This window comes from Anser brachyrhynchus (genome assembly GCF_964034855.1).
Source record: "Anser brachyrhynchus genome assembly, chromosome: 9".
NCBI lineage: Eukaryota > Metazoa > Chordata > Aves > Anseriformes > Anatidae > Anser > Anser brachyrhynchus.
The window spans coordinates 14,380,801-14,408,286 of NC_137703.1; the positions used below are offsets into that span (position 1 = coordinate 14,380,801).

Genomic DNA, 27,486 nt, shown 5'->3' on the forward strand with positions numbered 1-27,486 from the left:
ATGATGGATTGAAATGATGAATGTTTATAGTACTCAATAGTAGTTTTTCAGAATATTCCCTTTCCTCTCTGTACTTGCGCCTATGCTTTCGGCTTTGTTGAGGGGGAAGTCACTGTAAATTTCCCAGTCCCCAGATGTCATTGTAAATTAATTCAAACCCTGCTAACAACAGAAATGAACCCACAGTCACAAGGTCTAATTTCAGAGTCAGACCACTTGCATAAAGCAGCACTGGCATATTTCTAGTACTTATCTTACAGAGAAATTTCTTGTTACCTTTAGTAACGGATGCCGTAGAGGGACTCGGGACAACTGTACTTGCTGATGTGACAGCTGTAACAGCTGCAACTTTGCTGGTAGAAAGTGACTGTATCACTGGAGAGGAAATAAAAAGGACAACAAATTAAAAAAAATAAAAAACAAACTTTGGCATATAACCATATTCAGAAGCAATAAGATGTTTGCAACACAAAGTTTAGGGATGAATTTCCTTGCTACATTTTCTTCTATCTCTAACCTTTGGACCAGGTATGCCAACAGTGACGAAGAGCTACCCTGTGTCAAAGGGGATTTTCAAACACCATCTGTCATCCTCCTCTGCCCTTTACCTTTGTTCATAGGCATGAGTATAGTCTGAACACCTCCAGAAGCTGTGTTTACACCGAGCTGTTTAAGCTGGCTGGGAACTGTCAGAACAGCCTGCTGTGGACTAGACTGATTTGAGTGGATTTTTAGCAACCCTGCAAGAAGAATGGAAGACAAAACGTTAAATAAAACACACCATTTTGTTTATCTCCAGTTATTTTTCTCCCTTTCTGACTGAAGTAGGATGGCACGTAAGCTACCACTGCCACCGTCTTAACGAGCCACAGTTCAGCGAACTGCCTGTTAAATTTTTACTGACATGGATGACTGCTAAAGTACTGAGATGCATTATATGCTGCACAGCACTCTGACATTTGTGAAGCAAGTTCCCAATTACTTAAGTAATCTTAAGCAAAAGTTGATGTAAAACAAACCTTTCAAATGAAGCAGGCTCAGCACAGAGTAAAACACTCTTAACAGAACAAGACAAAAGCAGTTAGAGCATGACTCGCAGCTCTCCTCTCCTTTACTTGTGCTTAAGCATCTGGTAAGCCAGTGAATGACAGCTGTCGTACTTACACAGCCCCTCTCACCTCTGCAGCTCAGCTTAGCAGCACCCACTGCAGTTAGCAGAGCAAAATCAACCATGCTTTAACTAAACGATGAACCCAAGCCTGTGCAGCCAGTCTGACGAAGAATATACCTGAACTGAGCGTCCCATGTCTTTCTGTTACAAGCACTCAATGCATGCATCCATAAGGATGGCTGATTAAGCTATGAAGCACATTAAGGGCGGGGACTGAGTTAGATAACCGATTTTAGTTAAGTCTAGAAGAACAAGCAGGACATTGTGATATTAACAACATTAACAGTGGCAGCATCCAGTGACTTTGGTGGAAGCCAACATGGCTCCAAGCTGAACCACGGGACAATGACTGAGGAGCACTCATCTCCTGTTCCCCTAGCTCCCTCCTCCACAGTGATGACATCCCAAACCACCAAAACCAGAGCTCTAATACTATGATATGGGACTATGCTTATCATTTTTATTAGTAAACTGGCTATTTCCTATATAATTTTATTTAATGCTTTGACTGAACAAACTTTTATTCAGCTTTTGTTTTAGAAAACTGCAAACAACACACTTCTTAGTTTCGCAGTGGTAATTTTATACTCACAATGTGTTTCAGGAAAGTTTCTATTCCCCTTACAATCCATTACTATTGTTTAAGAAATGACTGCCTTCCAAGTACCAGACATGCAAGGTCTGATGAAAATGTCCCTTGGTTTTGAAAGATACATAACGCTGGTCAGTTAGACAACGAACACTGGGCAAGAAGGCTAGCCTAGTTCATTTTTAAACATTATAGAACTTTCTATTTGAGATTCATTTAAATAAAAAATACTATATTTTTAGAATTAAGTATCTGATGACACACATTTTGGCAAAACCTTTTCTTCTGCCTCCAGCCTTCTCAAATGTGCAGCACCACAATGCTCAAGCTCAGTGGCTGCTGGCTTCTTCTTTGATGCACTGCCCCCAAACAGCTCTTACAGGGATGTCAAACAGTAAACCAAAGCTCTCTTTGGGGACAGTCAGTCTTCAGCAAGCATTTAAATGTTCAGGGCTTCACAAGTTTCCTTCCAGAACAGTTTCTCACACTTCAAGAAAGTGTTATCATTTAGAAGTGTGGCTTGGGGGATGTCATAACTGTGTGATGCAAAGATGTGTCAGGACAGCATGGCAAAGGACCCAAACTGCAAGGCAAGTAAAAAGGGACATTTGCAACTATTCCTATTAGCCTGACAGGGAGGCAACTCTGCCCATTGCAAAACAACAGGAAGATTTGAGATTCTTAATGAAAAGTTGCCTTTAAAAATACAGATCTCAAGAATTCTAGCATAGTATTTCTCCCCCACCCGACACTGAAATAACATGTTTTATAGCAATTGCTTCTTTTGGGATTCCTGAATTTGCTTTTAATAATGAAGTCAGTGTCACAGACTTAAAAAAAAAAAAATCTAGATGATATTCTTATATATGGCAGCCTTAATCAGAAAGCTATTTAGAATGGTGTATTCCCAACAAAAACTCTTGCTGCTTTGTTTGGAAAGAAGAAAATACTCAACTGCTTATTGCAGAACTGCAGCAGTCTTAACAGCTTCTGTTGTTTATTTTCAAGCTTTGGAAAACAGTGTGATGAAGAAAGGAAGAGTTTGGAACACTGCGTTGGAAATGAGAAGAGCTGCTTTAAAAAGGGACTGCTAAATGGGCTCCATGTCACTTAACTTTCTCTTTTTTGTATTTGTTTTGTTTCCCCTTAGTAAGGAGCCATTTCAAATGAGTATGACATACCAGCAGGTAAATTAGAAGTCAAAATGAAGATGTCTAATGTTAACTCATGATACTAAAATTAAACCTGCTATATTTGCTCTCCATAATACAAAATAAACTGGAAGACTATAAAACTGAATAAGGAAAACACCCCTCTACCTAGAGGCAGGCCATCTTTATTGCTCTATCTTTATTAAGTTGAAAGATTCCAGATCAAATCCATTTTGCTGTACTCAACAGATTATGACTTTAAAACATTCATTAACCTTAAATCAAAACCTCTCTTTTTCCAAGCCAAAAAGAGCAGATGCAAAGTCTCAGAGCCAAATTCTGCTTATGCAACTTCTCCAGCTTCAGTGGCAGTTCATTTTCACAAACTGAATCAAGTTTATAGTACCTCTGATACCTTGAACAAGCAGAATGCATCCTCTACAGAGGATTTGGCATGAAAACCTAAAATCCCTCTCCAATACCAGTAGGCAACTTGCACTGTTACTTGTATCAGATGCAGTCAATGCACTGTATTAGGATGCCAAATTATTTACACATCTCTTTGGCTAAGCCAAAAGTTATCCTAATAAGTTACGTTTTAGAAAGCATGACTCTACTTTCACCGCTCACAAAGGCGGATGATTCCACATTCTTCCTTTTACAGCAAAGACATCTAAAGAACTTGTACACAATTTTAACTTTCTGTAGAAAAGGCATGAAGGGAGAATACCTGATACTGCAGCTTTTCCAGTCACAGGCGTTGGTGTAGTCACCAGAGAAGCAACACTTACAACAGTAGAAGTAGCAGTCTTATTCACTGCTGATGAAGTAGACTGGCTCTGGTTTATACAGATTTGGTGTTGTCCAGACGTTTTTGCTGTAGGAGCTCCAGAAGATGATGAACTGGAACCTGCATTATCTATTTGCTGCATAAAAGAGGAAGACAGTGATAACATTCCTTGTAATTTCACAGATGATTCAGCAATAAACACAAGGAGAGAATATCTAGAAATAGCAAAAGCAGAACTCTGTTTTTCTATCACTAAGAAAGAAATTAACAAGCACTTATCAAAAAGCCCATATACAATGATATACAACAATATGAAATGCAGAGAATGGAGACTATTTAAAGCAGAAATAACATGAAATTGTGCACACAGGAACCGTTACCACAATTGCTGCGATGGTATCTGGAGCTAGGTCCCTTAACTCCAGCAAGCAAACCTCCAGATGAGATATCTCACAACATTAGCCACAACTTCTTTGACACTCATCAGCTCAGTCCCCAGGCAGATCCTGGTGTCCTGGCTGCTGTGTGGCCTAGGCAGGGATAGGTAGGCCAACAGGGTGCTAATAGCTGTCATTGGGAAGTCAGGTGGTGGTGGTGACTTTGGGATAAAGAGGTTGGACGGAAAATTGGAACCTCTGCAGCTTCACTGAGAGCTGTACAGAGTAAGTAGCATTTAAAGCAAATTTCAGTATTTTCACCAATATGTGCTGTGTATGCCAGGGTTCAGGTCTCTAAGGGAAGCATAGCCTCAACTCTCAACTTGTTTAAACCTTTGCCTCCCCATAAACAGAAGCAGGAAGGCTGGGAAAGCCTCCCAGTGAACACACTTTCCTCTTTGCTGCCTCATCCCCACCTCATGAACTCCATCTCCACTCCTGGTGGACAACCTGTACCAACTGGACACATGGCTGCATGCCCCCCTCACTCCAGGAACACAAATGTTTTACTTTCAATCTCACTTCATGGCAAAGCATCCTATTCCTACTCTGCACCGTTATGACTCCTCAGGGGTAGGGAGGAGTGACATCCCTTGAATGCGGTCAGAACCAAAGGACCATGAACCTTGGCCACCGTGAAGTCTAATCACAACAGATTGGGCACTGAACATTGTTGAGTCTGTGATCTCAGAGGAACAATCTACATTCTATCTACTGTTGGCTTTCACTGACCTACTGGATGCAGATCTTCAGGCATTTTACATTCTTCTGCAAATTTTAGAGCTAGTGACAGATTTGGTGTTTAAAGGCTAGGTAGCCCAAAAATATCATCTGTATGACTGCAAAGGCTGTTTCATATAAAGCTTTTCCTGCCTATCTGAATTTTAAAAGCAAGGAAGTGCAAGTTTTAAGTTTCCCTTCTTCCCTTGCTTCTTTACCTATTTTACGTAGAACAACAAGCAACTAATCTGCAAAGGAGTTAGTTTTGTACACAGCACCAGAAAACAACTAAAAAGCAGATAAACCAACAATGCTGATTGGAAGAAAAACCACCAATAGATCATAAAGCAGAGGTCATCCTTTCCTGGGGATTATACTGGGTAGGGTGCGAATGTCATCTCCTAGTATGTTGGCAAGGTTGTTTCTCACCTGTGCCACCCCATTTGTGGGAAGGGCCACGGCAGGAGCAGCAGCTGTGGTGATAACACCTCCTGATACTCTCAGCACAGTGGTACCAGGTTTGGAGAGCTGGGATGAGGCAGGCACTGATTTCAGAGACCCATCTGATATTTTCATCAGTGATGTCTGTCCACTGGGTGCAGCCTTGGAAAAGAAATTCAGCATAGGGTAAACAATATCAATACTGTATCTGTTGTTTTTTGTTTGCTTGTTTAAAAAACAAGATGAATGCTTCTTATATTACTGGAAAATATTTTAAAATTACGTTTTTCAATGAAAGAGGCATTCTGGGACAAGAATAGTTGGAACAAAATTACTACCTCAAATTCAAATTTATCAAGCTGTAGAGAGGTTTTTTGTTTTGTTTTTTAAAGCCTACTGATTTTGAATTTAGGACGGTTTTCTGGCACTCTTGGTGAGTTTGAGTTTCACAGGGACTATTCAGAAAAGAAGGGTCTTTTGAGTGATCTCAAGATGACCAAGGCCAAAAATTTCTAAGAGATGTAACAGGTGATTCATTTCTAAGGTTCAAATATTTAAGCACATTTTTGCATTTATCTGTATTCACTCCTCTAATACTACATCATTAAGAAATCCTGGAGCACATTTAAGAACTAGCAACCTAAGCTTATAAATGACCCACTTTGAGAACATCAATAAAGCTGAAAAACTGTGTTCCAATATCTGCATATAGAAGTACACCTTTGTATGCTTTCATAGTGCAGCCGTAACTGTAACTGTACAAATAAAAAACTGACTACGAAAGGGGAAGCTCTCATAATGTGCAATTGTGGTTCCTATACTTTATCTGTCAATATGCTGACCAGTAAGAGATACACATCGTTTGCAAGTTACCTGTGTAAATAAAGCTGTTTTCTGTCCAGTTATCACTTTTAATGCTTGCCCTTGTGTGGAAGATGTCCCAACTCCGACATTGCCCTGAACAACAGATGCTGGCGTCAGCTGCTTCCCAGAACTTTGAGGAGAAGGTTGGCCAACCAGAAAGGTGCCCTGCTCCAGAAATAAGTCAGGGAGGTCAGCGTTTGAAACCACAGTTATGAGTCAACAGAAATCTAAGAGTGACAATACTGCTACAGCCTGTAGCTGTAGTGGAACAGCAACATCTGCAGGTATTCTGTGATGCAAAATAATGCTTTAAAAAGGTTTTTGACATTCTTTCTGTACTGCAATAATCACAAACGCTTGAATTAAAGAAGACAAAAAAAATCTGAAGTCCTCAACTTTGCCGACCCCACTGAAAGGTCTGAAAGGAAGTCTCCTCTCTGTCTACCTTCCAAAGGCAGGAAGCACGCCAGTGCCCCAAAACATTCTGTCTTCTAAAATAATGCATTGTTAATTACAATGGATGATTCTGCACTCAGAGCAAGACATAGCCGTGTCGGTGCAGAACCCTTTCGAACACAAAGGTAAAGGTGAAAAAGCTACAGTTCCCTATATGCTCAGAGGCATCCACTGCAATATAATACACATCATGCTCTTCAGGTTTATTCTTTGTGAAAAATACTGCTTAACCTGCAAGATCAGAGAGGCTACTGCTGGGCTAGGCAAAAAAATGTCAGAAATCAAACCACTGTCACCTTCTAGCTTCAAAATGCATTTAGTCACAGAATCACAGAATCATCTAGGTTGGAAGAGACCTCCAAGATCACCTACTCCAACCTCTGACCTAACACTAACAAGTCCTCCACTAAACCGTATCACTAAGCTCTACATCTAAATGTCTTGTAAAGACCTCCAGGGATGGTGACTCAACCACTTCCCTGGGCAGCCCATTCCAATGCCTAACAACCCTTTCAGTAAAGAAGTTCTTCCTAACATCCAACCTAAACCTCCCCTGGCACAACTTTAGCCCATTCCCCCTCATCCTGTCACCAGGCACGTGGGAGAATAGACCAACCCCCACCTCGCTACAGCCTCCTTTAAGGTACCTGTAGAGTGCAATAAGGTCGCCCCTGAGCCTCCTCTTCTCCAGGCTGAACAAGCCCAGCTCCCTCAGCCGCTCCTCGTAAGACTTGTTCTCCAGACCCCTCACCAGCTTCGTTGCCCTTCTCTGGACTCGCTCGAGCACCTCCATGACCTTCTTGTAGCGAGGGGCCCAAAACTGAACACAGTACTCGAGGTGCGGCCTCACCAGAGCTGAGTACAGGGGGACAATCACTTCCCTAGCCCTGCTGGCCACGCTGTTTCTTATGCAAGCCAGGATGCTGTCGGCCTTCTGGGCCACCTGAGCACACTGCTGGCTCATATTCAGCCGACTATCAACCAGTACTCCCAGGTCCTTCTCTGCCAGGCAGCTTTCCAGCCACTCATCTCCCAGCCTGTAGCTCTGCTTGGGGTTGTTGTGCCTCAGGTGCAGGACCCAGCACTTGGCCTTCTTGAACTTCATACAGTTGGCCTCAGCCCATCGGTCCAGCCTATCCAGATCCTCCTGCAGAGCCTTCCTACCCTCGAGCAGATCGACACATGCACCTAACTTGGTGTCGTCTGCAAACTTACTGAGGGTTCACTCAATCCCCTCATCCAGATCATCCATAAAGATATTAAAGAGAACTGGCCCTAGTACTGAGCCCTGGGGGACTCCACTAGTGACCGGCCTCCAACTGGATTTAACTCCATTCACCCACAAAGGTTATATACTCAGAGCTCAGAAATCACAGCTAGATCTGGAGGTGTGCACTCTAACAACCTACCATCTGAAGCCTTGCATCCCTTTCTGTTTCACACCCCTATTTAGTTGTTGCTCTTTTCTCTTCATTCACCTACAGTCAAGCATGGATCCCTTCACACAATCTTCTGTTTTATCAGTTTTCTTCCTTTCTCAGCCTTGCCATTTCTCTCTAATAACTCTCCTTTATTCCCCTATCTATAAGGCTTTCCTAGAACTTCCATGCATCCTATTTATGTAAGATGGATCTTCTAATATTATTAGTCTTATCACCTCTCCTAGTGTGGAGACCTTGCTTCCCTGCCATCATGGACTTTTATTTCACCACCCACCAGTTGCCCTGAGAAAGTGCTCCATGCTATCTTCTCAGCCCACAAGGAGCCAAGCCCCAAGGGGGTCCCACCCTGTAAGGGGAGGTAAGGTGCAGATATGTGCAAATAGCTATAGCAAGCAGTAAAGCAGATACCTGGCAGAAGAAAAAGAGGCAAGGGTTGCTAGAGAGATTCAATGCAACCTGAAATACTGAACTGCTTCTATTAATATGCTTATGCTACTGACCTGGGGTGTCTGCTTCAGGATGTAGGATGTATAGGTGAGGTGCTGTGACAAGTTACTGCTTGTGCTTTGGGTTCCTCCTCCTCCACTATTCGTAGAAGAACCAGATTGGAGACCTGTAACCAGAACAAAAGGCTTGACTCTTTGGTAACCAGACAATGTCAGTTGCTGAAGTATCCCTGTATACACAAATAATTGAAAACAGCTTGCAAGATGCTTGCTGTAACACATTATGTAACCGAGTAATATCCAGGCATAAACACCGTAATTACCCAGTACAGCACAGTTCGGAAGTGCTGCTGTGCTCTCTTATAGATCAGCAAATACCATGAGCAAAAGGAGATATGGGGGGGAGTAAGGACTGGTGGGCATGAAAAGCTCATTTCAGGCTGATGTGAAATTTCTATTGAAGAAAACACTGTCCAACATGTAAACTGTTTTTAATCAGTCTTTTGCAGGTTATGAATATGCAGCAGAAGCTCTGGAAATACTCCAAATACTAGCTATGCTGCTGGTATCTACCTTCTTACATATTAAGCTGAATAATCTCTCCTCCCCAATGTCAGTACCAGAACTATGAGCAAACACCTGGCACCTAATCCATCTCCCATGTTAAACCCCAGCCCCAAAAACAGAGACATTCTGGGGAAGGCTCACAACAAAACTCTGCATCTACACAGTCCAAAACCTGCCGTATTCTTTTCCTATAGAATCATAAAGGTTGGAAAAGACCTCCAAGATCATCTGGTCCAACCATCCCCCTACCACCAGTATTACCTACTAAGCCACCTCCCACAGCCAACCTTTTCTTAAGCTACACAATGCAATAAACTATAGAAAAATACTATAGAAAAAATACTGCCCATCAGAAGTATTTTAGCAGTGCTGTTCTCCAGGTATTTCACAGCAAGTTTGATTCATAAGCCCATTACCAACAAAGCGTTTCTGCTGGTGTCAACAGCTTGGGGTCAAACCTTTTATCAATATTCAAATCTATTTCTTTCCCTCATTCTAGATACAATTAACTCATCCTTTTCAAAGCTAGCTTATTATGTTTCTAGTTTTTCCAGGGTCTCATTCCATTACTTATTAATAGATTTCACAACTGCATTCAAATCCAGCTCAGTTCTCCATTATGAAAACGCAGTTGTCTCCCCACAGAGAAAGCATCATTGCACAGTGAAGGCAATCTTTCACTGTGAATTACGGGGAAAGTTAGTCTGCTTTCAGCACAAATAGTAAGACATCGGGAGCCCTGAATGTAAAGCAGTTTCATCTAAGATGAAAGACACTTTTGACATCTCAGCTTTTCAGCTCCACGTACTGTGTTGTTGTGAACAAAGAACTCCCATCCCATTATTGACTTTCACAGTACCAGGATGCATTATAGCAAAAACACCAAACATATTAATTACACAGTGATTACATTATTTAAGGCATTAGATTTCCCTACAAGACTAACTAGCATTATTTGTGGCTCTCAGTATGGCTCCTTGGGGTATCAGAAGCAGTTTTCCTTTCCCAGAAGGATTCTTGCTGTTGGTGGTGAGGTACAGTTTGGTGCCTGGTGGCAAGTTGGCCAAGTTTGCCAGGTTGGTGGCTGGTAACTGCAGTGTAGCCATGACTAGAAAGAAGGAATAAAAAGGAAAAAATTAGTGCTTGCAGAGGCCAGTATGCAATGAAGTCTGCACAGAATGAAAGTACTGGGAGTGGCACACATCTAGCCTTTGATAATCCATGCTTAGCTGGCCTAACTGAGATTAACTCCCCCAGTGACGCACAAACACATTGAACAGGTCTGAAAAAAAACCTCAGTGTGCAGTACTTACGGCCACAGGCCAAAGAAGCACAGTGGTGGGGTTTGCAGGCTTGAGTCTAGAAGCCACACAGTACCTTTCAAACTGTCCAGAGTCTGAGCTGAGACGTGCAGCTAAAGCCAGCTGCGCGCACAAGCAGGCTCGGGGCTTCTGCCCACATTCCCGTAGTTGTAAGCATGGGGGAAGATGTGAAGATGCAGGAAGCACAGTTTGACTTTTGTTTGCTGGGTTCAAGAGTTCCTTTGAACATCCAAAGACCACAATGCTGGTCAAAAGTACAAGACCTGGCTCCATGAAAGTCCACCAGGTCTCTAGCACATTCCCCAGCATATCCTGCTGATCTCCACGCCCCACGACACCTCAAACACCCCCTGCCAATGTAAGTGAGGGCCATCTGCAGGTCTGACCAAACTGTGTCCTCTACTCATAGAACACTGCATGTTGTAAAGTACTTGTGCTCTCTTCCCTTACAGATAATGAGTTCAGATTTTCTTTATTACCACACTAGTCTCAGTCAGCCTGAATTTCCATAGACTTTCCTATTCATTGTCAAGCTTTACCATCAAACAATTATTTTAAAGTTGAAAGAATCATTACAGAGCCATCATGAGCCATTAACAAGGTATAAAATTACTCTACCTGATCCTTGAGATGTACTTTTCTGAGCACCTGTGGAAGCAACTTGCGCCTTTGTTATAGTCTGCACAGGCTGAGCAACAATTGTTCCTCCACCTCCACTCACGATGGCTTTGGCTACACCTTGAGTCACAACCTGTTTTGGACCAACAGCCTTTGCTACTGAAGAACTAGATTTTGCCACAAGTATCTGGCCACCACTGATAGCCACCGCCTGTTTCACTGTCGACTGTAAAGCAGAACCAACTGGAACGCCAACAACCTGCAACAAATAAGTATTGGGTGATGTGCTTCTTGCAAGAGGAACCACTTGAATTCTAGCTGGTATGCTACCTCCACCTCTAGACATTTTAGGACGCTTTCTACATGTCTACTCATGTAAAAAGGCTATTCATTCTGAAACAAAATCAGATTGGCAAGAGGCCAGCTCCAGGTAAAAAAGCAATACACTGTTAAACACGATCAGGATTTCAGAGTAACCACAGAAGACTGAGTACATTCAAATTACAGAGCAATTTCATTTTTCTCTGATATATAAATAGCAGATTCATTCCAACTGAGGATAAAGCTTGCCTTGGTGAAATAAAGAAATCCAAAGATTTAGTTTCAACACATTCATAGGAACAGACTCCCTGGGAAAACTATGGCCTCAAATTAGAACCTGCCAAGTGCTTCAATTTTGTCTGTTGACAATACCCACAGGCAAACACAGAGTTTGCATACCTGCTCAAACAGGCAAATAAGGCAGTAAAAAGGGCAATGAACTGTTGAAAATGCAAATATGTATTTACTTATGCAAAATTCAGCCCTCCAAATGTAGTCCCTTGTGCTCGGCACATGATTTCACTGTATCTACCATGGAAATAGGCAAGAAGGGAGAGAACTTCTGACATCACTAACATCTCCATCTCAGAAAGGAGTCAGAACACTTTAAGGTTTCAAATACCTAAGTATTGTCCTGCTCAGAACATGCTATAAACCTGTCATCTTGTCACTGCACATTTACGATGCCTTCTGAGATGCTGCGTCACCCCTGTCACAGCAGCACTGCAATCACTCAGGTAGGATTACTTCCACCTTACACTAGCTCTATCCCAGCCCTCACCCCTACCCCTTATTTGTCCTGCTCTTTTATTGTTGCAGGCATGTTGTCCGAGGAAAGAATTCACTTCCTGTTACAGAGAGACCTGGATGAATTTCAGCAAGAGCTGATGATGGCAGCCAACTTGCTGGGTTGTCGGGACCCAGTTCAAAACCACCTCCACCCCACTGTTGCAATGGGCTAGACAGAGGTGGGAGATGTTTTCCCTAAACAACAAAATGCAATAGTCCTTGCTCACTCTGCTCCCTTGTCAAGGACAAAAGCTAAGCATGACATGAGCCACTCTGTGCACAGGGGGAATCTAGCCAGTCGGGGTGCCCCTGCCTCTTTCTGAGACGGAACTAACTCCACACCCCCAGGAGAAGCACGAGGTGTTGCAATGAAACTACACAACAGATGGCCTGCACCAACCCAAAGATGCCCAAGTGCCTCATACCTTAGACTGCACCGTCCCCTCGCCTGGGCTCACGACTGGCTTTTGCGGTGACAAGGCTAACATGTGGCTTCCTTTTACAGTGACATACTGCTGCACAGAGGTCTGCGGGGTTGTCGCTGTTGCTGGTAGCTGGGGCTGCTGGGGCAGCTCTCCTGGTTCCTGTTTTATTATCACCTTTTAGAGATGAAGAAAAAAAATAAATAACGCCACCACAACAGAAAAACAAATAACAAGCAACTCTAAATGACTGGGAGTCATTTCTGGAACAGCCTGTCTGTAAGAAAGGGCACACAACAGCGAGTAACTTGGATGTGGTTCTCAAACACCATCAGGGGTAACTCACCTCCCAAACCTAATATGAGGGCTGCTCCCAGCACAAAAGTGTGCAGACGATCTGTACTTACAGAGCATTCCAAATTTGAAAGGTGCTCACAGAAATTAAAGAACCACAGACAGTGGTAACAGTATTACAACTACTAGTTCTACTCACATACTAACATCACTAACATCTCCATCTCAGGAAGGAGCCAGAACACTTTAAGGTTTCAAATACCTAAGTATTTTCCTGCTCAGAACATGTTATAAACCCTTTTTTTCCCTCTATCTTGCAAAATTATAGCTAATATTATAGGTGTAGATATAACCAGATGTAGATATTGTAACTGGTTAAAGATCATATTATCCTCTTGTGTGTAGCTCAACATGACTATGTGTTTCTCTGGAACAGGCCCTAAATCTAATCACCAAAATCAGCAACTCAGGAAAGGCTGTTGATTTGGTTTTTTTTTTTTTTTTTTTTTTTTTTTTTTTTTTTTTGTAGACTGCTGTAAATACTGTAACTAGTAGGAAGCACTTTTTCAGCTTTTTAGCTGGATCACCAAATATTGCCCAAAGCCTTAAATTCAGTATGCTAACATTTAGGGAAATGTACTCACAAATGGCAACATCTGACACTCAGAAATCACTAGAGCATTTTGTTAGAAACTCTTGACAGATCTTCTACTGACTACTTTTCTGTATCCCACCAAAAAATACCTTTAAAAATCAGCCTCAATATGACAGCGATTCAAAGGAAAACAAGAAAGGATGAAAGAGATGATGAAAAGAAAGACCACAGGAACAGCAGAGCCACAGGAAAAGAAGTCAAGATACATCTTTTGAGAGGTGATAGAGAGCCCTCGGCAGCAAGACACGTTGGTTCCAGTTAAGTTTTACATGCACTGGAAGTTATACAGTCTGTGGCAAAAGTCAGCATGAAATGCTAATACTGTGCTCTTGTCCAGGCACAAAAGCCAAGAGGAATACCTTTGTAAAAGCTCCAAGTCCTCCAGTGACTGATTTGGGGCTTTGCACCTTGGAATGACTCCCAATGGGACAAAGGGGTGGCATGGTGGCAAACAGGGAATCCTCCTGCTGCAAATAGGAAGATGTGGCCAAAAAAAAATTGGTGAAACATCCAACAAAAGAAAGAAAACAAGTCATTAGTAACAGAGGGTAGCATGGACAAGCTGGGCGATCCCAAATTACCTGTACAAATAAGCCACTTCCAAAATCAGTCAACATTTATGTAACAAGAATGTAACATACTTAATATAATTTGCTTAATTAAAATTTGTTTTCTAGATTGTATCTCCAACAGCAGTAACTGTTTCTTACCATATCATACACAAATAAAAGAAATTGACACATGTTCCCCAGCAGCTTTTTATACAAAGCATTTCAGAGCTGTAAAATTAAGGCAGGCTAATAATTGGCTTATTTTAGCCTTGAGACGGGAAGTCTAAGTGAGCATCTTACCGATGTGCAATAAATACCTGCGGGAGGGTGTGAAGATGACTGAGCCAGACAGAGCTCAATAGTATGCAATGAAAGGACAAGAGTCAATGGGCATGAATTGAAACACAAGAAATTCTGTTTAAACATAAGGAAAACCTCTTTCTTCCCGTCCCCTGTTCCCCCCCCCCTTTTTTTTTTAATGGTGATTGAACACTGGAACAGGCTGCTGAGAGAGGCTGTGGCCTCTCCAGCCTTGGAGATACTCAAAACCCAACTGGACACATTTGTGCACAACCTGGTCTAACTAACCCTGCTCTGGGCAGAGAAGTTGCACTGCATGGTCTCCAGAGGACCCTGCCAACCTCAACCGTTCTGCCAATCTATGCCCAGTCTCATAAAGAGAAGAGTATCTGAGAAGAAACAAGTTATGGAGAACACAAAAAAAATATATATATCCAATTTAATCTGCAAGCAAAATTATCTCAGATACTGATGGCACAGTCTTTTCAAGCAGAACTCGTGCATTGGCACAAACAGCGAGGCTACCTAACTAAATGGAATAAAAAACATTTCTACACCTGCAAAATGGTGCATCTGTCATTCCTCAGTCCGAGGCTGGCTGACACGTCACGTGCATCTGAGGAAGTCTGGCGTTGTTATGTTTTGCTTAATTAAGATAATTGTACTCTTTTACAAGCAATGTGAACTCTGAGATTGGTTTCACAACTACTTAGTCCATCCCGGGGTTGGATCATGACCAAAAAGGCCTCAGACTCTAAACCAGTGCTCCTGCCATCTTCCTTGTGCTGACACACGCAGCTGAAAATAGGTTCTTTTTCAACCAGAGGAGTTGTTTGCTCTGGTTCACCACATAGCTACACAACTGCTAGCAAACAGGAAAAGGTGTGAAGATAAGTTTAGAGGCACAACCAGACTTTTCAAGAGCAACGTGCCTATTGGGCATTTTAAAGTGCCAAAAGAAACACAGGCATAAGTCATTTAAAAAAATACTGAGAAAACTTCCATATAGTGAAGGGATGAGAAAGTGATAAGTGAAGCACAATCTGTTAAAGTCACATTGAACTATCAGACATCCCACCCTCTTTGAAGAAATCACCAAATTATCACTTTTCCACCAACCAGGAAACATATGGACATAAATCAAATATATTTCTGTTTACAGTTATGATTATTATTTTTTAAATACCTTCAGATTTTAACTGACATTGCCCTGGAAATACAGATTCCAACTTTTATTAATGATATGCACCTACTTCGACTCACTTAAAACCTTACAGAAAGAACTGTCCCAAACCAGTGAAAAATAAATGTTTTTTTAACATTGTTATGTAAAATCCTTAATAGCCAGGCTCTTAAAAGCAGAATAGCCAGCTGCACACCTGACATTTAAAATGCTACTCCAAAATAATTGTTTCTGAGAGCAATCTTCAACAAATTTTTCTTAACAGATGTAGGAAGCATTTCAGTTCCAAATGTGAAACGATTTGCTCTCTGCAGGCTGACTGAAAAACCTCCGCCCCTTCCCCACCATATCTAGCACTAATATCCTTGTGACTCAGAGACAGGGAAACGCTCCTGTTTTCAGCAGCACACCCACCAGATGCTTTCAAAAAGAACCTCACTTACGCCACTTGCCTGCCAGAAATACCGTTCCTTGTGCAAGACGTGGAAGAGGTTTTATCTGAGATAATTCAGTTTCATACCTTTTGGGCTTTGCAGCTAGAAGCGCGAACCTTATTCATCACTGTTTGTTTATACATTCAGTTACTCTACTGTTTACATGAACATTTTTCTAAATGTGGGCAGTTGTAAAGCCATTAAATGACCTATTTTCAGGCTGCTAGGAAAAGCTGCTGCACAAGATAATGAGCCAAGTGGAGGTTTTGAGGTAGGCACCTCTGGTTTAATCATATACTGTCACTAACAGAGTGAAAAAGATCAAAGTCAGTTAGAGAAGAGCTCTCTTGACAGATAAGACATTTTGCGAGCCGTGCCCTTTACAGATTTCCTTGTAGAAAAGCAAAAAATTGGTGCCTTTAAACAGAGGAGTAGGCAAGTTTAATTAGAGCTGCATGAATCAACGCTATCATCTTGTATAACCACCATGTTCTCACAGGGGTACAGCTGTTTGAGTAAATCCTCATCTGAAATGAGGACCAAAAGAGTTGCCTGAAATTCAGAATTCATAATACTAAAAAGCCCTACTGAATAGGAAGCTGGGTTTTAAATAGAAAGTATACACCTAATAAGAACATTACCTTGACAGCTGAGGTTACAAAGCCGCTCCCATGGGTCTTTGATACAGGAGATCCAGTCCTGTGAGAAGCCTGACAAACATTTGTCAGTTTGCTGGTTGGGCTCCCTGTGCATCGGGAAACAAAGCAGATTTCAGGTAAGGGCCGAATCTATATTGTCCATGAGGTACACATAACAAGGTCGGTACATCAGTGGGAGTTGGCATGGGCACAAAACAAGTCAATTTTCATTACAAATGTATTAGGTCTTTGTCTCCATCACCTGTACGAAATGAAAAAGGAGACTACTTTGCAGTGTTTGAAGAGTTTCTCACTTGTACTTCCCCCCAGCTGGCCCTAAAACCCAACGTGGCTCTGTGATACTCTTGAGGCCAGCTGCTGCACAATTTTCACGTGCAGGATCCACGCCCCAGACAACTCACTGCCCATGTCAACTCAGAGCTGTCTGCTGCAAAGGGTCGGGTAACTCCTGGATGACTGAGCATAGCAGCTACCGGTGAGATTCCAGGCAGAATCTGCTGATGCAAACGTAGCTCCCTCCACTGCCCAGAAACCCTCTGAACCTACACTAGCCTTAAACACGGGTATTGGGAAGGTTTGAAGGAAACTGGGAGGGAAAAGGAAGGTCAGAAAAGGAGGGACACTGGGTGAGGAGTAACCAGACGAATGGACAGAGCAAGGTAGGGAAGAGGAAGAACTAAAAACGAAGAACAAAGACAAGCTCCTGTGTCTGAAAAATGCTGCTCTTGGAAAATTGTGCCACAGCACTACCCTCGTCCTGCACCTGAGATGGGTGGGGGAGTTCTGGAATGAAAGGTCAGTGCTGAACTGGCCCTGTATTATTAGGGTATGAATACAACCTGTTGCTACTCAGCAGCACTTTGGTTACTGCTGCAGGTTTGATTTTGTAGCTCCATTTGTTTAAGAGATGCCACAGATCACACATGAAAACACAGTCACAGTCTCTCACACGGTTGTTTTACAAACTGCACTTACATTTAAAAGTAAACTGTGCAGCCATTTCTCAAAACAATGGGATTTGTAAAGGCTGGCTCACACAAAACATGAAGCTTCAGACCTTAGTCCTTTTTTTAAATACGATCAGCAGTTTTATCAAAAACACCCTGGTGACTTTGTTCATACACATTACCCTCAATCCCACCCGACTCCCAAAGCCCAGTCCCACATTCCCCTTGTTCCACATGGGGTCTAGTGACGTGGCTATCCCGACAACAAAACAATTTGGGGAGGGGAAGGTTTTAATTTTCTGCTCTGCTGCTGATCTGATTTGGCTCACGTAGGATGAAGGGAAGTGGCAGGAATACAAGGGGAAGGAGAGACAGCAGGCAGTTTCTTTCAGGCCAGTCTGTACTTAAATAACACTGATGTAGTGGGAAAGTGCACCTTTAGTGGCATTAAGACTTGCACATCCAAACCACCTGGTACTTCTACAGATCTTATCCTCCATGCAAAAATCACTACTATGAGAACACAAAAGTTACCCAAACCATGACAAACCATGTATGCAGAACAAAGTCAGGCTGGAGGTAAGGAAGAAACAGGAAAAAAGCAAAACAAAAATAAAAACCCTATCAGTAAAAGAGCTTCAGCATTACCAAGAAAGCCCCAAAACACACTTAAAACACTCAGCTATGCTTTCCCTACTAAATCCCCCTGTAATGAAATTAAAATGCGCACAACACGGCAGCTGTGTTCCCTCAGAAAAAAGAAGGGAATGTTACCAAGAGATCTATTTTTACAGCCGTGCACAACGAACACTTTGTGTCACACGCACACTGCAGTTCAACACACGGCTCTGAAGAACCATTGCTGGTAAGCACACACGTACACAAACAAGTGTGCTCTCAGAAAGCCATTCTTGGCCACAAGTCATAACAAATAAATGGCTTTTGAGTGACTTTTCCTCCAGCACCTCCACATAGATTAGCAGTTGACTACCACAGCCATCACCCAGTCTCCTGAGGTTCAGTCCTCTTCCCCTCCTGACCCCGGGCTTCTGTCCCCTTTAGACGCACCAAGGGAACCCGGTTCCGGAATTCCGGAACCAGGAATCCAAACTGGCTGCATTCAGACCAACTAGACGTTGAGAGCAGCAACAAAAACTAACATCTGTTCTCCTGGTAACCTGGCTCTATCAACCATTTCAACACACTTACAGCACAGGACTTAGGACTAGACCCGTAAGTTGCTGCCAGTTCCCCATGCTCTTTGCCCATGCCCAAGACAGAGTCCCCACCCAAGCACCTGCGCGCCATTTCTGTTAAAACCTCCGTTCATCACAACCTCTAACTCCCCTTCCCTTTTGGCTGTACAGAACAGGCTCTCTCTGAACAGAGATCTACGAATTCACTTCAGGCTTACACCACGTGCTGTTCCCTAAAGGGAGTCAGTCGTGTTAAACTCCACCATACCCTCGACCACACTACAGGACACTCAAGCAACACCGCCACTCTTCCTTTGCTGAGTACTCTGAGTACAGCACAGACTGAAATGCAGTTACTGCAGTCATCACTTAAAAGGGAGAGCAAATTGAATGGGTAAGACTAAGTCACTGCCTTCTTTGATCACACTACACACCTGTGCTTGTGGCTGCTGCTCCAACCATCTGTCCAGGCTTGTCCACAACAACATACGGATTATTAATGACTGAACTAGCAGAGCCTTGCTTCATGTGCACCGGAGTGGAGGTTGGGGTACGAGGTAGCGGAGATGGACTAGGGGTCGATATTGGAGAACCTTCAGAAAAAAAGTCCAATGCTTCTATCTTATAAATGTCGTGAGAACACAAAAATACAGCAATAGTACTTTTGCAAATGGTTTAGAGAAGGAACATCTTTGAGGATGCACTTCCCAGCCTGAGACAAATGTTAGGATTTAGAGAAGAAAGGGTGAATAGAATGAAAGTTAAAAGAAGCGTAAAGCACTACGGCTCATACCTACCCCGGACATTCTCTGTCTGCCAGGACAAACAGGGTTCAAAGGGAACTTTAGAAGCTACCTAGTCCACCCCTGAATCCTGAGGTGGATTATCATCATGTAAATCATTCTCACTGCCAAGTCCGGTCCACCCAATGAGAAGAAGAAAGAGAGCAGAGTTCCTTGATGTGTGCTCTCTTTCCCTCTTGGAGCCCATGCTGCAGGCACCCCAAGCCAAGAACCAAGCAGCTCACACAAAAGGCCGTGTGATACAGCAGCTAGCAGGCAGGCCAGACCACTCTTGTCTCTTCACTGCTCTCATTACAGCAGACGACCTTGAAAGCAAACACTGTAGAATGTGCATCTTCTGGGTAAGAGGACCAGGAGAGAGAGAGAAAAACAGAGAAGAAAAAAGATGCACAAGGGGGTAAGCAAGAAATGCAGAGATAAGGACAGGCAAGAAAAGTCATCAGAGAAAGAAGGCAGCAAGCATGCTAAACTTCAAGTGCCTGTCAATCTGCTTTCTTGGCAGTAATTGACTATTAAAATGGAACATAAATGCTCATCAAATAAATTCTCTATGTCTTATAAGCTGCTCTTGAAATAGGAAAGGGGTGATTTTTCTCAGCAGACAGAGAGCCTTGGATAAATATTTTGCAGAGCAACATTTAAATTGCAAAGAGCAACAAAGAATAGTCCAAGGATTTTAAGAAAGAGAGGATGCACTATAATTAGTGCTTTCTGGACAGCCTTGGAGAAAGAAGATTAGGAGTAGAGCTTATTGGGAAAGAAGAAAACATTTGGCATAGGTTCAAATATAAATCACTAGCACTTTGAAGATATCAAGGAGAAATATTGAAATTTTGAACAAAAAAGCACTCTTGAGGAAAATGAGCTGGGAGCGAGCTGATCATCAGAAATCACACACACTGATCACCTGAGGTGCTACATCCTCTCTAACCTGAACACCAGAAAATGAAGGGATGTAGCAGGTCATCTTTCAGCTTAATAATATGTGACACTGTGAGCTGTACATTAAAACTTTTTGATGTAAAACATCATCCAGTGGATGGCATCATGCCCAGGCAGGGAAGGGACTGTATGTAAAGTGAGTAAACAGCACCGTGATCATGTTTGGTTGGGAAACTATCAAAAGAGCATGACATTGCTCACTGCAGTCAGCTGAAAAATTAATCCAGAGGCTGGATGTCTGGAAGAGGAAGACCAAAGTTGTTCCATCTGAGGAGATATTGCAAGTGTAAGAGGGACCATTTGAGTGAACAAGGTTGAAAATTATTTGCCAAGTAATCAGAAAAATATTTCTTCTTAATCCATCCCCGTTGTCTGAAAGAGGGAGGGAGAAGAACGGCTTTTTCCCACATATAAACAGCCCACATGGAAGTTGCGTCCTTGCCTGGGCCTTTCTGTGGGTAGCAGTCCAGCTAAGGACTACCATTTTCGCACCCAAAAGCATTCATGAAAAGGGAGAGAACAGCTCTCATCCCACTTTTGATCTCATGCGAAGCATTTCACACTTGGGTTTTTTTCCTCGACCATTAACAAGCGTGTTCAGCTCCTTACGCTAGTTTCCTACTGCCTGATGTTCAAACACTGGCAGGCAATCAGGGGAAGGACACAAACCAAGTCCAGCTTGCCCAATCTCTTGCTTTCCAGGGTGAAGCACTCAGATATGTAAACTAACATTCACCTGATACAATCTTGCAACTCATGGTGATAGGCTGGAAGGATTTTCCGGGTGACTCTGCAGGGCTTGGAATCTGACCTTGAGGCACTATTTTACAGCTAGCTGCAATGGGTTGAAAGGCTGAATTTCCATGAGAGCCAAAGGGAACTTTCTGGGTGGCTAATTTGGTGGGAGTCCGTTCTATCGAAGATGGCAGGGAATAAAACGTGGCATGTCTTTCGGTTTCAGCATTCCCAGGGAATCCTGATTAAAACAGGGAAAAGAAGAGAAATAGATCTTAGGCTGAGACATCTAATTCCTTACTGTGCTCCTCTACACAAACAAAACTAACGTATGACAAACACCCTCTGGAAGGAAGGAAGGAGAAAGCAACTGGTGGGCAGTGCTCAACAGGGAGAAAAAGGGGTGAAGGGAGTTCCTTCTGCGCACATCTGTCAGGTTTGTCTCTGAACCAAAGAATAAAATGTGAACATACACAGCCTGTTCAGCTTTGGTAGGTCATCAGCCACTTCTTACACATTTTCTTGAAAAGACTCTTCCACTGACAGAAAGCCGTGGATAGTTTTGTGTCCACAGACAGGGTTTCACACAACTAAGGCAGAATTTCCTTCACAGGAAATCTTGCAGTGCATTTTTTGGAGTAAGAGCACAAGGAAACCAACCGCTGCCTTCTGACCTGGGCTAAGGAATCAGTCTTATCTGCTGTAGAAAGAGATGAGAGAAGCCACTGCCATTCAGCCTAAGAAAGAGGCAGTTTTAACTCCTTTCTCCACCTAAAGGTGCTGCCCATTTTCATGTTTTAATAAAAGGGTGTGCATTTAAAATTTGGCTTCATTTCCCCATTTTTGGCTGTGCTGCCACAAGAAAACACTGAACTTAAACAGCATTCTTCTTGCTAAGCCAGGACAATGCCCCTGGCATTGTACCACTGAGCAGAAAGCTCAACATACAAGACCTGAGCATTACAGCCATTCCTTTAACACAGGAATTCAGGATAGATTACTAAAGGAATGAAACCGTGTTGCATGTGATCGTATTTTGAAATATACAGTTGCTGTTTCCAGCAAATTTCTCTCACTAAATCATGCAAACTATAAAGACTTCCTTGTTTCTCTGAGCAGTTAACTGAGATTTGTCTTAATATTATATATTTCAGAAAAAAAAGTTAAACACTATCAGAGGCACAGTTTTTCCTACTTCCCACGATCCAGAAATCAGAATAGTGTGCTCAAGTGGCCAGTACCTAGCTTGTTTCAGGCAATTCAAATGATGCTACAGCATCAATTGCCAGCACACTGCAGTGGGCACTGCATTTCCAGATCTTACAGGTGGGAATGAGACCAACAAATATACACTAAGTCTTCCACTCTCTACTTTCACCATCACAGTTACATAAAAAGTTTTTCTCAAACTCATCTCATGTTAGGAACCAACAAATACAACTGAACACACCGCTAGACTAATTCCTTAAATGAATACACAGTCCCCAAGACATTCAGAAACCTAAAAGCTCTCTGAAAAGTCTGCCAAGAACAAAACTGCAAGTGCTATTCAACAACCTTTTTCCAACTACGCATGCTGCATTCGAATGCTCCACATTCACTACATTTAACAAAACAGAGCTCGCTCAACAAACTCCAGATTAAAAAAAAAAATCAAATAAATGATAACGATTCCTAAATTATGTTTCCTAGTACATTAAGGAAAGAATTGTCTGAGGTAAGCAAAGAGCAGGTATCAACATTTAAGCCAAAGGAACAATTAAGAGAAAGTACCCAGAAGACGTTCCAAGAATTCCAGTCGCACCAATACCCATTTGCTTTACCTTTGTCTGCAGAAGCATCTGGGCTGGAGTCCCGCAGCTGTTTAATTGGTGAAGAAGCTTTAACTGGTGCTGGGATACTCAACGGCAGTGGTAAAGATGTAGGAACATCAGAAAGGTCGGACTCTGAAGACTGGGAAAAAAGATATTCCTCGCCGAGTGAATGCCTATGCAGCTCCACATCCACTACCTTCCAGAAGCAGGTGAAAAGACGACATTAATATCCGTTAGTTAGGTAAAGATAGTGAAAACAACTATGCCTTTTTGTTTTAACTATTATTATTTTAAATGTCTGGAAATCTCTCCCCTTCCTCCCCCAAACTCTGCATAAAATTTCCATCCATTTTCATGAGGCTCCCCAGGGCTAAGACAAGAATATTACAACACTAAAGCACCATGGTAAAACAGAGCATCTCTCAGTCCCCAGGGAAATCTGAATAGCAAACATTGTAAGGAACACAGAGCCCAGGCTCCAGGTAAGCTCCTTAGGGACAGGCACAAAACTGTAGCTTGCCTTTTTGATAAGGTCCTCAAGAAAGGCACCACTACATCATCTACTCTTCAAAAATGTACATTCAACTTTAACATGAAATGCCTACGGTGATTTCTCTACAGATTGAAAAGCTGAAGCAATGCTATTTCAGAATAAAAATTTCCATTCGCTAGAGTTTAACAGGGGAAAAAAAATATTAAAACTTCAGGGATATAACAAACTGAGTAATTCATTCATTTCTTTTATTTAAAGTTTTCAGAGTTAATTTTCCATGAAGGTACTGAATGTTGACGTGGGCAGACCTTTACTTAATTTACTGCATATTGTCAGCAGAATAGCTAGCTTTAATTTAAATTCTTGATGTTCGAGATCTGTAGCACATTAGAAAGCAAATCAAGACATTTGGTACCAAAGGCTCCAAAAAGAAACAAAAAACTGCAGTACAAGTTAAATTCTTTATGAAAGCTGGAAACAGTTTCCTCTGAACTAGGAAGGGAAAAATGATTGTTGTTGTGAACAGTGACAAGGTGTCATAATCATTTCACTTAACAAGAGCAAAACCTACATTCCAGAAATTGTGAAATCAAATGGGTCTGACTCCGTGCTTACTCCTTTCTATCTTTTTCTTTCTAAACATCTTTAAGGGTATCAAAGTACAACATCCATCCCACAACCAGCTGGCTCACCGTTTCTGCGCCGAGTGTCTGCAGGCCTGTGTAAGTCCTGTCCAACTGGATAAAGCAATAGAATATGTTTATATTAACCAATGCAGAGCAGCATGTTAGCTAGAATTCACAGTACGATCTGTTTGAAAGGAGTTGAAACTACATCACACAAGCAGCAGTGCATCAGGTTGGTTTTGAATCCATGGGGCCAGAAAAACGTGCGCTATTTAAGGACCCTCTTCTGCTAAGAAGTCAACCACAACCCAAAGCCCACACTGAAGTAGAAAGGAGCAAAAAAGCTGAAGAAAATGAGATTTGTTGGGGAGACATTATTTCAGTCTAAGAATAGCCTTTGAGGAGCATCCTTTTTTAATTCCTGAGGTCTAAATAAAGAAATAAACAGCATGGATTTGCTGACTCAAGATCCTCACACTACTTTGCCAGGTATGAGCATCAGAGAGTTTTCTCGTGAATGCTTCTATTATAAAGCACGACAAGTAATATTTTCAGTTCTTTTTATGCCATAGACTGGCTCCGCTTTCCTCTGTAGGCTGCACAACACCCACCATGCTGTTACTGATTTCTTCTGAAGTTCAGCAGAAACTTGAGTCACACAGCCACACAGAGGTGCAGTGCATCACTGGAGGTTCTGTGAAGGAAGCTAGCCCACACAGGAGGAACGAGATTCAAGCACAAAGCAAACTGCATCAACTTAAAAGCTTCAAGTGTTCAAAGGCACATATTTTTCTCCAAACACATTTTTCTCATAGTCTACATTAAACGTTCCCAAGTTCCAGGGGAACATTTTCAACCTTCTCTACTGTCTCCATATGTGGTTACAACTCGGTATTTACATTAGTAGGAAAACCATCATTGCAGGTAGGGCTTAAATAAAACTAATCATGCTGCTCACATGAAAATAAACCAGCCCAGGACTTAATGCCTCTAATGCTAGGCACTGCTAATTAAAACAAAACCAAAAGGATTGGCCTAGTTTACCAGGGCTGCTGCATGCTATAAATCCTATTGAATGTCACAGGGCAGGTGAATGATTTGAAAGCAGGCTCTGTCCAGAAGGAAGGAGCAGCAATCTCAGCCTCTCCCTGCCCACTCTACCATCAGAGATAATCTCTAGCTGGTACGTGCAGGTGTGGAAGGAAGACAACAGTTACAGCAATCACTGCCAGCAGAAAGACAGCCCTGCAGCAACCTGTCAAGCTAAAGCCAGGGAGAGCATGCTAAAAATCTCACGCTGTAGGGGGAACAATAGGTAAATGCTTTGCTTCTGCAAAGCTGGGCTCCTTGGCTACAGCATGGCCTTTAACATAGGCAAGGTAAGGGACTTTCCTGGATCTTTTTTGATTATTCATTTCAACTGTTCACGTGTAAAAGAACAGCAGGGAAAAAATACAGAGACAGAAGCACACACACACACAAGCAGATGCTCTTCTAGATCATGCAGAGAGATTATGCAGAGCTCATTTAATTGCCTTTCTCTCAAGCATTCTGTTCAAATACCTTCAGATTGTGTATGATATCAATCCTCTTGTTCTGGCTATCCTTGAAGTGTATCTGGACTCTCACAGGGAATTCTCCCCAGCCTCTCCTGGTCAGGTGGAATGGAGGTTCTCTGGAAACAAATGGCGATTCACATTTTGTATGCAAAACAGGTAGAGCTTTCACCTACCTCTTTTGCAGAAAGCTAAAGACTGTCTGTCTAACTGACAACCAAAGCTAGCTTTAGGCCTACTGTTCACGACAGAGAGAATGCAATCAAACCCACAAATTCTAATTCTGGGGACAGCTGAAAACATGCTTTTATTTCGCACAAGTGGACAGAGAAGGAAATGGTGTAACAGTTGGATGAAAGACTATGGGAAACAAACACAAAAAAGACTGTGTAATGACAAAAAATACTTGCTTTAAAAAAAAAAAAGCAAGTCAGCTCCTAGGACAATGCTCCAAGGTGAGTTTTCATTGCAACATTTTGCCATCTCTTTCTGATGTTCCCTGTCTCGTAGTAAAAAGGCATACGCTTCATGTAAGGCCAATGAAACAACATACAGACTACAAGGAAAAGCTAACTCAACCAATGTCATTCTCTAATCTGAAAAAGAAGGGCAGATTTATCTCTAGTATTTACCATCACTTTTTTCCTTTAATATTTTAGTTTGTTGTTGTAAATCCCAAATGCAGTTTTGCAATGAAACAAAACACTAACTTCTTTTTAGTCCAGAACACAAATGTTCATTGAAATGACTAGAGCTGTATGACTAGAAGAAATCTATTAACTAGAGGAGATTAAACAGAAGACAAACAGCACTGACATCAGATAACGGTAAACTGAGAAAGGCACAAAAAGAAAGCAGTCAAGTCTAATTTAGTATGCTATACCCGAAATGTAAAGGAGTTTGTTTTCATCCTGGTCGGCATCACCTTCTCAGAATCATTAGCTAGCACTAATACTTCTTATCTCAGATATGCCTTTCTGGAGTTGCCCATCAGCCAATTTAATTTTGCCAGAATTAAGTTGCCATTTTGTATGGAGGTGTTCTGCCCACTTCCCTCCAGGCAGGCAACTGAACCCTAAGAGAATAATTTCTTCAGGAAAACATGAAGCATTTTGGACCATCTTTTCCAAAGAAGAATAATGAAAAACTGACAGGACATCTGCCTGCAGTAGCAAACACAGAACTGAGCCTGCTGATCACAACAGGGTCACAATTTTGACTACAGGTTAGGTGAGGACAGAGAAACTGCCCTGTTTCTGTAGCAGCAATACCGTGACACTGATGGGAAATTAATTCCACAAACCATGAAGTCAATGCCACTGATCTCACTGCAGTACAGAAATACCTGGGAGAAAGATAAAACTTGCCCAAACATACGTACGCAATTAAAACTACAGGTAAAACAGCTTTCTGAAACTTCTCTTTCTTTTCCGCGTACCACTGGGAGGAAGGTAGAGAACATCTTTCCAAATGCACCTTGCACAGCAGACAGCATAATGCATACAGATGTACAAACTCACGGGGATAACATGGGAAATGCAATAGATAACTTTCACCAGTACAAAAAAAAGGAAATGTTTGGCACATTTGATACAAAAAATAATGTAATTCTGCTTTTATTTTGAGAGTCTGTCAAGCCAAGCTGGAGGTTAAAGAAAGACATGAAACACAAAACCAGGACAAGAAGGTGCTAACTTCAAAAAAAAACAATTGGCACTGTAAGCCTGGCAAGCATAAATAGGATAGTGACAA

General features: G+C 42.2%; 1 protein-coding gene across 4 annotated transcripts in view; it reads right to left on the reverse strand.

The window, feature by feature from the left end:
• YEATS2 (YEATS domain containing 2) overlaps nucleotides 1-27,486 on the reverse strand; it is a 49,684-nt gene that overhangs the window by 12,567 nt on the left and 9,631 nt on the right. For 2 of the 4 annotated variants that reach the window (XM_080604840.1, XM_080604839.1), the window contains exons 8-23: nucleotides 25,742-25,853; nucleotides 24,245-24,289; nucleotides 23,069-23,255; nucleotides 21,247-21,486; nucleotides 19,200-19,358; nucleotides 16,605-16,708; nucleotides 13,855-13,962; nucleotides 12,550-12,723; nucleotides 11,015-11,273; nucleotides 10,021-10,182; nucleotides 8,562-8,674; nucleotides 6,173-6,328; nucleotides 5,288-5,461; nucleotides 3,642-3,837; nucleotides 609-740; nucleotides 277-375 (exon numbers count right to left, since the gene is read on the reverse strand). In XM_080604840.1, coding sequence (XP_080460966.1) covers nucleotides 277-375; nucleotides 609-740; nucleotides 3,642-3,837; nucleotides 5,288-5,461; nucleotides 6,173-6,328; nucleotides 8,562-8,674; nucleotides 10,021-10,182; nucleotides 11,015-11,273; nucleotides 12,550-12,723; nucleotides 13,855-13,962; nucleotides 16,605-16,708; nucleotides 19,200-19,358; nucleotides 21,247-21,486; nucleotides 23,069-23,255; nucleotides 24,245-24,289; nucleotides 25,742-25,853 — 2,420 coding nt within the window. The remainder of the gene's footprint in view (nucleotides 1-276; nucleotides 376-608; nucleotides 741-3,641; nucleotides 3,838-5,287; nucleotides 5,462-6,172; nucleotides 6,329-8,561; nucleotides 8,675-10,020; nucleotides 10,183-11,014; nucleotides 11,274-12,549; nucleotides 12,724-13,854; nucleotides 13,963-16,604; nucleotides 16,709-19,199; nucleotides 19,359-21,246; nucleotides 21,487-23,068; nucleotides 23,256-24,244; nucleotides 24,290-25,741; nucleotides 25,854-27,486) is intronic. The other 2 variants (XM_080604841.1, XM_080604842.1) reach the window with 2 other exon arrangements.